At 46.0% G+C, this 13847-nt stretch overlaps 1 protein-coding gene across 1 annotated transcript in view; it reads left to right on the plus strand.

The window, feature by feature from the left end:
* Positions 1 to 3261: 3261 nt before the first annotated feature.
* Positions 3262 to 13847, plus strand: part of cilp2 (cartilage intermediate layer protein 2) — a 36956-nt gene continuing 26370 nt past the window's right edge. The window contains exons 1-3 of the mRNA XM_048614119.1: positions 3262 to 3461; positions 8642 to 8749; positions 13517 to 13786. Coding sequence (XP_048470076.1) covers positions 3395 to 3461; positions 8642 to 8749; positions 13517 to 13786 — 445 coding nt within the window. The 5' untranslated portion in view covers positions 3262 to 3394. The remainder of the gene's footprint in view (positions 3462 to 8641; positions 8750 to 13516; positions 13787 to 13847) is intronic.

Genomic DNA, 13847 nt, shown 5'->3' on the forward strand with positions numbered 1-13847 from the left:
TGGATAAATATGCTAATAACAGGGATGACCAGTAAGGAACACTTGAAGAACTTGGACATAGTCTTCAGAGATAACACAATGTGGAGTTGGAGGAACACAGCAGGCCAGGCAGCATCAGAGGAGCAGGCAAGTTGACAATTCGGGTCGGGACCCTTCTTCAGAAAATCATTGCTGAGAGTGTGTGCTTGAGGAGCCGCAGAGAAAACAGTTTTTGGAGGCTCTGGATGTTGTGTATGTAGAGGTTATTGCAGTCAGGTCCAAATTGAGAATGGCCTGAATGTAGATTGCAGTCCATTTGGGATGATCCAGTTCCATAGGCAGGTACTGAGCAAGGCGATGTGGCTGTAGTACTTGGTTTGCTTGAGTATGTGTTCGAAGAGTTTCAGGGCCGAAGAGGTTACCAGGGGGTTGCAGTGGGAGAGAGATCCACAGGGGTCTTTCTGGAGGGAGGAGGACAACTTCTTTAAGGTGGACATCCTTAGAAGAGGCCTCACAGTGGGGTTATAACTCACTCAGAGATAGTAAGGACTGCAGATGCTGGAGTCAGAGGTAACACAGTGTGGAGCTGGAGGAACACAGCAGGCCAGGCAGCATCAGAGGAGCAGGAAAGTTGACGTTTCGGGTTGGGACCCTTCTTCAGATGTTTCTCTACCTTTACTAGATACAAAACTATCGCAGTTCCTATTTGATTATCGGATCACCCGCCATGCAACTACAGGGGTAGCTCAAGCAGAGTTGCTCATGGGGAGAAGACTCTGCACCAGATTAAATCTGATCTTTCCAGATCTGGTGGGGGGAGGCTGAAATGGCATCAGAAAAGCCAATGCTGGACACGAGACTCTGCTAAGCGAGAGAGACACTTTACTTCAGGGGATGAAGTTTGGTGTCGAAACCACAGGAATGGCCCTGCATGGGCAAAAGGCATGGTTGACGTGAGGTTAGGTCTGGTGATGTATAATGTTTGGGTAGGTGTGACAATCCTGAACGAACTAAATGGACCATATGAAAGCTGCAAACTCATCAATGGAGTGGGACCAAAATGTTCCCGGCTCCTCAGCTGCCTTTCCAACTGTTCCGGAACCCATTCTCCATCACACATTGTAGAGGCCTCGGAATCTGAGATAAACTCGGTGGATGTTGCACCTTGATGCCTGAAGAGGGGAATGAATTTCTCCTGAGACCCTCTGGGTGCGAGGGGTGAGTTACTGTGTGCTACATCTCAGAGGCAGAGGTGGAGGAAGCTGACCCGGCGCTAAAACGCTCCAGGAGGAGGAGCTACAAAACAAATTGGCCTATGTCCTTGGACTCAGAGGGGGAGGGATGTGCTGATTATGACAATGTGGACCTCATACAATATGAGTCCCCTGATTGGGGCTGTTAATCTGGTCTAATCAGGAAGCCCTGGCTGACAGATATAAACAGCAGTGTCAGAGGTTCTGTTCACTCTGAGAGCTGGCTCTGAGGGAGCTGGGTCAGTGTCAAGGACTCTCGACGTGTAAATAAAAGGTGACACGGTGATGGGATAATGGCCTCTGTGGAGTTATTTCACATTCTAGATCATGAATGGTCATCTGCTGCACTGCCATTATCCCCCTGTCTGGGAAGAATGTTACATCTGGTTGAAATAGATGAGGGGAAAGGATTGAACAAAGCTAGGACAGTGGTCTGCTTAAAACTCCTGAGGAGTACTGTCTGGGAGCTCAACACACAGGATTTTCATTACAGCTCAAACGGTGAAATGAGTCCGGATGAGAGCTTTCTGCTGAGGCTCAGTCATTGGGCCCTGGAGAGAATGAACAGCTACTCCAGGGCCCCACACAAGTCTCAGACTAATTTTCTCCACCTCTGGGCAAGGCCCAAATGGCTAAACCCTTGGACCGATCAAAGAAGCAGTGAGATCAAGGTGGGGTGGAAGAGGTGAGGCTCTTTGAGGGTTCACAGGGTCCCAGGCCAGTTTCGGCACATTCTGACAGTCCCCTGCCCCATGGGAACAGCCACAGATTCTAAATCCAAAAAAACATTCAAACCTGAAAACATTCTCGAGTAAATATCGAGGTTGTTTTTTTTTTGGTAACTTTACATCACAAGGCATCATGAACAAATTGAGCAGCCTTTGGAAGAAATACCTGTGTTGAAATAACCCAGTGCAGATTTTCAGGAGGTTAATAAGACTATTACAGTGAGCTCATCACAATGACATGCTCAGTGACTTTACAGTGATAAATTAAGTTAAAAAGGAGCACAATGGAGCTGGGGTGGGGGGGCACGCACAAACATTTTTGAGGTGTGCTAGCCATTGAAGCATTTTTTCAAAGTGTGGTCATTGTTTTGTGTAGGAAATGTGGCGACCAACTTGTGCACAGCAAGCTCCCACAAGCAGCAATATGATTAATCACCAGGTCATCTGTTTTAGTGATATTGGTTGAGGGATAACTATTGGCCCGAGCATTGGGGAGCCTCTTCAAATCTGCTTTGTGTGTTCTTTCATGCCTACCTGGGAGGGCAGATTTTGTCTCAGTTTAATAGATTGCCCTCAAGAGAAGACACCACCTCTGACAGTGTAACTCCCTCCCCAGCAATGAATCCAGAGTTATCAGTATATACCTGCAGTGGGGCTTGATCCTGCAACAACATCGGGCTCAGTGCCAAAGCTTACACCTTCACGGTTGAATAGCATGCCAGCAGTCACAGCAGGGATAAGCTTCACATCTGGATCCACTGCCAATCTTCTGAGGGAGAAGTGGGGCTCAAAAACGTACCTGACTCTCAGTACCCATTTGGAATTCAGTCCTGTTTTCCAGCCAAAGAAACATAGGCCGTTATAAATCAACTTGATCCCAATAGTTCACACAAATGGGCACCACCGAGGTGAAGCCAATTGCAACAAAAAAAACTTGCCAAACTCCTGGAGTTTGCACTAAAATAGTTGGCTTACCTAAGTCAGGTGGCAAACCGAAACGTCAGCCTTCCGGCTCCTCTGATGCTGCTTGGCCTGCTGTGTTCATCCAGCTCTACACCTTGTTATCTCCTAAAAACATTGTCTATTCTTTTTTCTTCAAAACAGCTTGGTTGGTTTGGGGAGGGGAGGGGTATAGGGAGGTGTGGATGTTGGGTTTTAATTTCTAGTTCCCACCCCCGCCTTCTCAGAACTGGGAATGTGGACCCAAACCTTGGGCCAATCACACGGTCTGGTGACAGTAATATAAACCCAGGGCGAGTGAACAGAGCAGTCAGAGCTCACAGAAGCAGCAACATCTTATACTGACTACTGGACACCAGCAATCCTTCTAAAAAGTTCTCAGCGTTTAGTTCTTTTTAGTTTGGGGCCACAAAACAAAATCTAGGATATTAAAATAGAGTCAGTGAGATCAACGTGACAGTGGGAGAGGGAAGAATGAAGTTGGGAAAAGTTCCCTTGCTCCTATGCCTGCTCGCCTTGCAGCAATCTGTTTCTGTTCAAGGTAAGGAAACTTTAAATGTTTGAAGTGATTTAATAATCCTGAATGTTAGTGGTCCCCACCGATTAATCCCCTTTAAGAGGATCCGAAATTCCTCGGATAAAAGCCAGTTCCATCGAGACCAGCTCAGAAAGCTCCATCTAAACTGTCTTATTAATAGTTGTTTATCAATGATTCCCTTCCCAAACTCCCTGACCTGATGGGAGTCGCATCCCAGTGGGGCCCTGGAGATTGCACAGTTCAGTCAGAGCTGAGGAGCTGCTTCCTTTCGCAGTTCCCCGGCTCCTTTGCTCAGTGGGACGCTGGGGTTAAACCTGGGGGTTTGCTGAAAAGGGTCAGTACAGGAGACACGCGGCTTTCCAGAGAGCCCGGTCTAGCTGGGAGAGTCTGTGCTTAAAAAATGTGTCCGGGTTAGGACAGGATCGGACTTTTCTGCGATGCCTTCCGAAGTCAAATAGCCGCCTGGGTCTAGCGCGTGAATGACGCGCTCCAGGGAAAGGTGCTAGGTGGCTGCTTCAGGAGAAGCTCGATGTAAACGAGCCAGTGTTTATATGCAGTTAGCTTTGTTTTTACACAAGCCTGGGATGCGCAGAATTGTTATCATGTGGCTCAGCAGTAATGTTATCAGACTTTTGAATGGACCTTTTTAATCATAGAATCGCTATGTTGTGGAAGCAGGCATTTCGGCCCATTGAGCCCACACCGACCGTCCGAAGAGTACCACACTACCCTATCTCATCCATGTAAGCCTGCATTTCCCACGGCTAATCCACCTACGCTGCACATCTTTAGGAAACCCACGCTGGTAAAGGCGAGAATGTGCAAACACACACACAGTTGCAGGAGGCTGGAATCGAACCCGGGTTCCGGGTGCTATGAAGCCGCAGTGCCGCCCCATGTTAACGTTAATGTTGATCTCTTTCTGCCCCTTCTGGGCAGATGTGACACTGTGTCCTGCTACCCTAATGGACTTGTATAGTCGGAACTGCCTGTAAAGGCAACACTTTTCACGGTATCTTAGTACATGTGACAGTAATGAATCAATAATGTCCCTATCTCTGATCCAGGAGATCTGGGTTCAAGTCCCACCTGCTCCAAAAGTGTGTAATATCCATTTGAATAGATTTGTTTTTAAATGGGGATAATTAACAGGACCTGCTGAGTCTCTCCAGCACTTTCTGTGGGGGGAAAAAAGGCAGATACCTAACAGTGACTTGCCATAAATTAAGATTTGATTGGCTTGAGGAAGTCACAAGGGTATTAATTTGACTTGGTCAAAATTAGAATGGATTTTAAATGGGTCAGTATAATGACAGGCTAAGGATAATGGCTAGGAGCAGCTCTGTACAGCTCCTGAAATACATTTTGATGAGCAGTCCCAGTTGCAATATAAGGAAATAGCAACCATACTGTGCACAGCAAGCAAGACTACCTCATATCCTTAAACCAACACCATTAAAATATAGATATAAGCCAGCACAGCAGGGAGAACTCGAGAATAGTTGATCAAATAGTGTGAGGGCAGATGACTTGGGTTTAATATCTCATCTGAAAGACAGCGCCTCCCACAGTGTAACTGTGGGAGTACTAGCTCAGTCTCTGGAGTGGAACTTGGACCTCCAACCTTCTAGATTCCGAGTCAAAAACAATAAGCCACAACCAACAACTGAAGGGAAAGCAGGATGCAAATCTTTGAGGTTTGACTTTTCCACAGTGCAGTGTCAGAAACTGAATTTTTTGGTAACCAGCAAGTCATTGGTTTAAATTTCTTGCAAGGGAAACAGAAGAAGCTGGTAATGTTACAGTTAAACTTATTCAGTCCCTCAGCCCCCTGTTTCTAGTTTCTCTAAGAAAGATGAGGAATTTGGGTTCTCACCGTGCCTTGAGTCACCACTTCAGAAGGTTCCAAAGGTTTTCATGGATACTGCTGTCATTTTTGGGGACTACATTCACTGGAAAAATGCAGCAATTTGTAGACAGTAAGATCCCACAAGCAGCAATTAGATTCTGATCAGATAATTTCAGAATGAAAATAGATTATTAACCATTCAATAAAGTGATGGAAGGTGTCAGTAACAGCGCTATCAAACAGCACCTGCTCAGCAATAACCTGCTCAGTGACGCCCAGTTTGGGTTCTGCCAGGGCCACTCAGCTCCTCACCTCATTACAGTCTTGGTTCAAACATGGATGAAACAGCCGAATTCCAGAGGTGAAGTGTGAGGATGATATCAAGGCTGCATTCAACCAGGTGTGGCATCAAGGAGCTGGAATCATTGGATATCAGGCGGCAAAATCGCCAGTGGTTGGAATCATACCTGACACATAGGAAGATGGTTGTGGTTGTTGGAGGTCAGTCATTTCCGCTCCAGAACATCTCTGCAGGAGTTCCTCAGGGTTGTGTCCTAGGCCCAACCATCTTCAGCTGCTTCATCAATGACCTTCCCTCCATCATAATGTCAGAATTGGGGATGTTCGCTGATGATTGTGACTCCTCAGGTACTGAAGCAGTCTGTGTTCAAATGCAACAAGATCTGGACAATATTCAGGCTTGGGCTGACAAGTGGCAAGTGACATTCACGCCACACAAATGCCAGGCTATGACCATCACCAATAAGAGACAATCTAAACACCACCCCTTGACATTCAACGTTGTTACCTGGGGGTTACCATTGACCAGAAACTCAACTGGACTCACCACGTAAACACAGTGGCTACAAGAGCGGGACAGAAGCTGGGAATACTGCAGTGAGTAAGTCACCACCTGACTCCTCAAAGCCTGTCCACCATCTACAAGGCACAAGTCAGGAGTGTGATGGAATACTCTCCACTTGCTTGGACGAGTATATCCCCAACAACACTCAAGAAGGTTGACACCATCCAGGACAAAGCAGCCCGCTTGATTAGCACTACATCCATAAACATTCACTCTCTCCTCCACCGACACTCAGTAGCAGCAGTGTGTATTATCTACAAGATGCACTGCAGAAATTCACCAAGGTTCCTCAGACACTGCCTTCTAAACCCATGACCACTTACATCTAGAAGGATGAGGGCAACAAGGTACATGGGAATACTTCCCCCTTCAAGCCACACACCTCCTGACTTGGAAATATATTGGCATTCCTTCAGTGTTGCTGGGTCAAAATCCTAGAACTCCCTCCCTAAGAGCACTGTGGGTCCTTATACCACAACCCTGCCATGGACTGCAGTGTTTCAAGAGGCATATCACTCCTGCCTTCTCAAGGGCAATAAATTCTGGGCCTGCCAGACATGCCCACACCCTATAATGAATATCTAAAACTAACTCCAGTCCGATGTATTTGAATCATAAGTATCCTCTGAGAGGACCAAGCCCCTTGGTCTCATCAAATTGCTCAGAGTCATGGAGTTTCAAGAAAGATGCTCATCAACAGCACCTGTTCATGGAAGTGGGCAGGATGGGGTGTTGGGGTCGGAGTTGAGGGGCTGGTGAATTGGATTTGATGGAGGTCTCAAAAGGATGAAGGATTTGGACACAAGTTTCCAACAGATGGAAGGCCATTGACCAGGGGCACAGATTTAAAGTGATTGGCTAAAGAACCAGAGGTGACATGAGTACAGTGCTTTGTATGTAACCATTTAACCTTAGATAACAAGGTGTAGAGCTGGATGAACACAGCAGGCCGAGCAGGAAGGCTGACGTTTCGGGCCTAGACCCTTCTTCAGAAAGGCCTGAAACATCAGCCTCCCTGCTCCTCTGATGCTGCTTGGCCTGCTGTGTTCATCCAGCTCTACACCTTGTTATCGCAGATCCTCCAGCATCTGCAGTTCCTACTATCTCTGAAACCATTTAACCTTGTCGGGTTTGGAATTCGGGCTGTGTCCAGGTGGATACAGATCCAATAGCCTTCAAAAGCGAACTGGAAGGATAAAAATATTGAGTGGGACACCGGGATTAGTTTTTGACAGCACTGGAATAGACCCGTTGGATTAAATGACCTCCCTCTGAGCTGAATTTTCCTGAATTATCCCATCATTCTATTGAATGTTAGCCTCAATCAGGGACTCCCACATCCCATGAGTTAAACAAAAGAAAATAAAAAACTTACTCCAGATTTTGAGGAATTCTGGTATTTGTCTCCAGCCTGTTCCTTTCTAACTTGAGTTCGCTTCTCGGGGTTTTTTTAAAAAAAAAAAAGTCTAATCATCCAATTCAGGTTGAGCAATGAAACAAGGTATGAACCTTGTGTTCAATAAATGATTATAGATCATTTTAAATAGACTTTGATTTCAGCAAGTGGACAATATACTTGGCAGTACAGGGCTGTTCAATAAGTAGCAGAGAGACTGCAAGAAGATGAGATTGTTATCCTACAGCACAGAATGTTGGCCAGAGATTAATGGAGATGATTGAAATCAGGATGGATTTTGAAAGGGTCAATCAAGAGAAATTTCCTCCATTAGAAGGAGGGTCAGTAGCCAGATGTACTAACAGTTTTAGATGCTTGGCAAAAGAACTTCAGAGAAGATAAAGAGAATTTAGTTTTTTTATGGAGGGAATTGTTGTGATCTGGCATGTGCTGCCTGAATAAGGGATGGAATGCATTCAAAAAAATTTCAAAACTGAACCAGATAAATACTTGAAGTTAACATTTTGCATGTCTATGAGAAAGGAGCAGGGAAGAGTCTAACTAATTGGCATTTCTTTCGAAGAGCCAGCACAAGTGTGATGGGCCAAGTGGCTGCCTCATTAATCGAATCCGCGAAGATTTCATTCTACTCACTTTGTCCTGTTTCTGAGTCACTAAAAATGCACCAGGTTCAAACAGAATGATTACACACTAATGGAGACCATTTGGCCCATTGTTTACACCAGCTTTCTGAATGAGCGAGTCAGGTACAACATGGGATTAGATACAGAGTAAAGCGCTCTCTACCCTATCCCCATCAAACACTCCCAGGACGGGGATAGCACGGGGTTAGATACAGAGTAAGTGTTTGTACACGGGGATATACATAAATCCATGCACAATTTTTGGAATTTTAATCGAATCTTTGGAGGATGTTTTAAGGCTTCCACCTTGCAACATGTGCAGAGGTTATAAACCCCCAGCTCCTGATCACTTTACAGCCATGTGGATGATCCTACTGGGTCGTGGATCTTGTATTTTAATCAACTCTTTCTGAAATTCTCTATTTCTAGCCGCACTTTCCACAGCTGCTGAACAGAATCAGCCCAGAATCCAGAAATGGCAACAGATTCGGAGGAATCAGAAACAAGGCCACAACGAGATTCGGCACCTGAACCCAGGTAAAGGAAATGCACCCAGTCGCGACCCCTCTCACCATTCCATCGTCCAGGCCCCACCTGGGTATTTATGGGTTTTCAACTCTCACTAAAACCAGGGACATTAAAATTGAAAAGCAGGCAGGAGGGGAATAGAAAGTTTTTTTTAAAAAAAACTTGGACAAAATGACATCTAAATGTCACAAATGCTGGAAAGATGATATTAAAACTAGACATATTGATACTCAGCAGGTATTATCTTTATAAAGAGAAACACAGAATTATTGTTTTGATGTCTGTGATCATAACTGAAAATATTCCTCCAAAACCAGAAGAGCAGAAGTAAGCCATTCAGCCCATCGAGGCTGCTCTAGCATTTAATCAGCTCGCAGCCGATCTGATAATCCTCAACTCCGCTTTTTCCCCATAGCCCTTGATTTTCCCCCTTACTGATTTTAAAAAATCAGCCGAGAGAGATGATAAGCTAGGAAATAAACGCTTGGTAGGGTGCTAATGGTGAGGGTAAGTGACATGGAGGGTGATCACGTTCTGAAATGATTAAACTTAATGTTGAATCCTGAAGGCAGTAATGTGCCTAGCCAGAGGATAAGGTGCTGTTCTTCCACTTGCACTGAGATTCTCTGGAGCACTGCAGGAAGCCAAGACTGATGCTGGTCAAGGAACATGGCAGACAAACAGGAGGCTGGAAGAACACAGCATGCCAGGCAGCATCTGGAGGAAAGGAGAAGGTAACGTTTCAGGTATTACCCTTCTTCAGGACTGTATGGAGCATTGAAGGTGGGTCCAAATTTTGAGGTTTAAAATGCACCTGTAGGCCTTGAGGGATGAGAATGGTGGTAAAGACAGGTGAAGGTCACATGGCTGTTGTAGCGGGTTTGTTTCACGCTGTGTTCAAAGAGCTGAAGAGGTACAGCAGTGAGAAAGGGACTCAGAGTTCACGTCTGAGGGAGGCAGAGAACCTGTTCCAAAGTGGGCATCCTTTGACAAGACTTTGTAGTGGCAAAACTTAAGAGTCCTGAAGAAGGGTAATACTCAAAACGTTGACTTCTCCTTTCCTCCAGATGCTGCCTGGCCTGCTGTGTTCTTCCAGCCTCCTGTTTGTCTACCTTGGATTCCAGCATCTGCAGCTTTTTGTCTCTTAGGCAGGGAACATGGTGGGGTGTTGAAGAGGCAGGCAATTGGAAGATCAGGGTCACTTACGAACCAATGGTACAGATCTAGTCTGCGTCTTGTTTTCCAAGTGTGGAGGAGACCACATTGTGAGCTATGAATGCAGTAGAATAGATTGTGTGAAGTGCAGGTAAAGTGTTGCTTCACCTGGAAGGTGTGTTCGGGCCCTTGGATACTGAGGAAGTAAATGGGCAGGTGTTACCCCCTCTAGGGTTGAAGGGGAAGGTGCCATGGGGGTATTGGGAGTGGAGGAGGAGTGGACCAGCGTGTCCCAGATGGAATGCTCCCCGTGGAAAGCTGACAAGGGAGGGAAGGGGAATATGTGCCTGGTGGTGGCATCGCACTGGACATAGCAGAAGTTGTGGCTAATAATCCTTTGGATGCGGAGGGTGGCAAGGTTAAAAGTGAGGACCACAAGGACCCTAAAGTTGTTGAGGGAGGAGAAAGGGTGAGGGCAGAAGCATGGGAAATGGGTTGGACATGGCTGAGCGGCAGGGAAACGGAAGATGTGTCTAGAAGAGGTTGGAACAGTGGCCACTGTTTGAGCTATTAAAACAATGTGGGACGTAGGGGCAGATTTACACTTTGGCTCCTACTCCCAGGTGCAGGATTTTATCCCAGAATATTTCATAGTTCATAGAATCCCTACAGTGTGGAAACAGGCCCTCCGGCCCAACACATCCACATCGACCCTCAGAGCATCCCACCCAGACCCATCCCCCTATAACCCATCTAATCCACCCGAACTCTACAGGGTAATTTAGCATGGCCAATCCACCTAGCCCGCACATCTTTGGACTGCAAGGGTTTCACGGCAAAAGCTGTGACTCAGCCTGTGCTTCTTTGCTGAGCCATTTTCAGAGTTTGAGGGAGAGAGAGAGGCATTATCTCTGGGAAATGTAACTGATTGCTCCCATACACTAATAGTTCACTCGCCCATCAGCAGCAAAGTAGGTCACTGAGCTTTCAATCCCATGTCCCTTCGCTTTGAACATTATAAAGTGCTGAAGGCAGTCGGCAATGGTGTCATCGGCATGCCCATTCAGTGACCTACATTTTGCCTTCATTTCTTCTGCCTTTATTTTGTTTCTCCTGAACTCGGACTCCCAGCTGGGGCATCTCTTGATTATTCACCCATCACCTGAGACTCTGATTATTCATCAACCATTCGAATATTTAGGAAAACACAAACAATTGAAATGCCAATGCCAAAAGAGCAATCCTGCTTAGAAATTGGGGGGAAAAGAAAAATCAAATCACTTTGCGGAAAAGAAAATAGAAAAACAAAGGTGCGAATGCTGGAAAGCAGAAATCACTTTGAATGCCGCTCTAAACTCAGACATTTAAATAAAGTTAACCCCATGCTATTCCTGTTCTTGGTAGAGTTTGGTGAGGAGCATTGTGAAGGGAGCTTTATTATGTATCTAACCCTGTGCTATCCCTGTCCTAAGAGTTCGATGGGGACAATGTAGAGGAAGCTTCACTCTCTATCTAACCACGTACTGCCCCTGTCCTGGGAGTGTTTGGGGACAGTGCAGAGGGAGCTTTGCTCTGTATCTAGCCCTGTGCTGTCACTGTCCTGGGAGTGTTCCAAGGGGACAGTGTAGCGGAAGTTTTACCCTGTATCTAACCCTCTGCTGTCCCTGTCATGGAAGTGTTTGGGGACAGTGTAAAGGTAGCTTTACTCTATATCTAACCTTGTTGTAATATCTGGGTGACTCTCCAGCTCTGCACTGTCCCTTCACCTTTGCTGCCCAGTCTCCAGCTCCAAGCATTAGTCCCATAGCCTTGTCCTTCAATATCCATCTCCTGAATTTGAAAGGCTCCTGCAGACTGAGCTCTGAATCGTCGACCTCAAGCTTTTCTCTCTACACCTGTCCGATGCCTCTTCCTCCTCCTGGAGCATTCAGTGCGATGGTTTCAGATTCTTGCCTTGTTTCTCTGATTAACAAAGAGACCTTGGCATGCAGATGCATAGTTGTTTGAAAGTGGAGTCGCAGGTAGACAGGATAGTGAAGAAGGCGTTTGGTACGCTTGCCTTTACTGGTCAGTGCATTGCGTATAGGAGTTGGGAGGTCATGTTGTGGCTGTACAGGACATTGGATAGGCCACTTTTAGAATACTGCATTCAATTCTGTTTTCTCTGCTATAGGAAAATTGTTGTTAACTTTAAAGGATGCAGAAAATATTTACAAGAATGTTGCCAGGGTTGGAGGATTTGAGCTATAGGGAGAGGCTGAATAGACTGGGGCTATTTTTCCTGGAGCATTGGAGGCTGAGGGGGTGACCTTATAGAGGCTTATAAAAACATGAGGAGCATGGATATAGTGAATAGTCAAGGTCTCTTCCCTGGGGTGGGGGAGTCCAAAACTAGAGGGCACAGGTTTAAGATGAGAGGGGAAAGGCATAAAAGGGACCTAAGGGGCAACTTTTTCAAGCAGAGGGTGTTGCGTGTATTGAATGAGCTACCAGAGGAAGTGGTCGAGGCTGGTACAATTACAACATTTAAAAGCTATGTGGATGAGTACATGAACAGGAAGAGTTTAGAGGGATATGGGCCAAATGCTAGCAAATGGGACTAGATTAATTTTGGGACATTCTCTGAAGAAGGGTCCAGACCCGAAACGTCAGCCTTCCTGCTCCTCTGATGCTGCATTCATCCAGCTCTACACCTTTTTATCTCAGATTCTCCAGCAACAGCAGTTCCTACTATCTCTGCACAGAAGGATATTTCAATTCTATTTGAGTGAATGGGACCAGCTGTTTCTGTACACAGCAGATCTCCCATCTGATTTTTGGTGAAGTGGGTTGCATGTGGAATATTAACCAGGTCAGTGTTGAGCTTCCTGGGCATTTCATCTGAGAGCACCATAACCACTTGGAACACCAGAGGGAGCCTGGGTTTAATTCCTCATCTAAAACAGAGTGCCTCAGACAGTGCGACACCACCCCAGGAGCCAGATTGGAACCCACAGATAACCTTTGAGAGAAGCTAACGTGTATTGGACAGATTTTAGTTTCTCCTTTGTTGTGGCTCAGTTGCACTATTCCTTTTCTTGCCATCAGAAGGTCCTAAATTCAAATCCTAATCCAGCAATGTAAATATAAAACTCAAGGTTGATGTACAGCTGGAGGTAGCTGACGTTTTGGTGAAATGTTACATCTAGGACAGTCAGGTGGATGTGAAATATCCTTTGGCACTATTTTACAGTACACCTGGGGATTTTTACCTAATGTCCTGATCAAATTTAACACTCAGCAATAAAAAAAAAACAAAGTTCTGAAGAAGGGTCACTGGACCCGAAACGTTAACACTGCTTTCTCTCCACTGATGCTACCAAACCCGTTGAGTGTTCCCAGCAGTTTCTGTTTTTGTCCCTCAGCCAATGTCTCAAAATAAAACATGTTCTGGTTGTTATCATGTTGCAATTTGTGGGATCTTGCTGTGTGCAACTTGGCTGCCTTGTTTCCTGCTTACAAAATGATGACTCTTTCCAAAGCAATTGATTGGCTGGAGAGCACTTTGAGCTGCCTCGTGGTGGTAAGGGGCGATATGGAAATGCAAGTCTTAATGCTTGGCATCTTTCCTTTTGGGCACAGACGAGACGGAGTGGACTTCCTGGTTCAATATCGATCACCCTGGTGGGAATGGAGACTTTGAGCGGTTGGAAGCCATCCGCTTCTATTACCGGGAACGAGTGTGCGCTCGGCCACGGTCCATCGAGGTCCGTACAACAGAATGGGTGAAAGCAGAACAAACCGGGGAAGTTGTCCATTACAGCCCTGACAAGGGCTTCTGGTGCATCAACAAGGAACAGCCCGAGGGCAGGATTTGCTCCAATTACCACGTCCGATTTCAATGTCCTGTAGGTAGGTGCCATGCCTCCTGGTCTCGTACCAACATTCCTTTCCAATGTCATTTTTTTGTTCT

Source organism: Rhincodon typus, chromosome 29 (genome assembly GCF_021869965.1).
Source record: "Rhincodon typus isolate 14 chromosome 29, sRhiTyp1.1, whole genome shotgun sequence".
In the NCBI taxonomy this organism is placed as follows: domain Eukaryota; kingdom Metazoa; phylum Chordata; class Chondrichthyes; order Orectolobiformes; family Rhincodontidae; genus Rhincodon; species Rhincodon typus.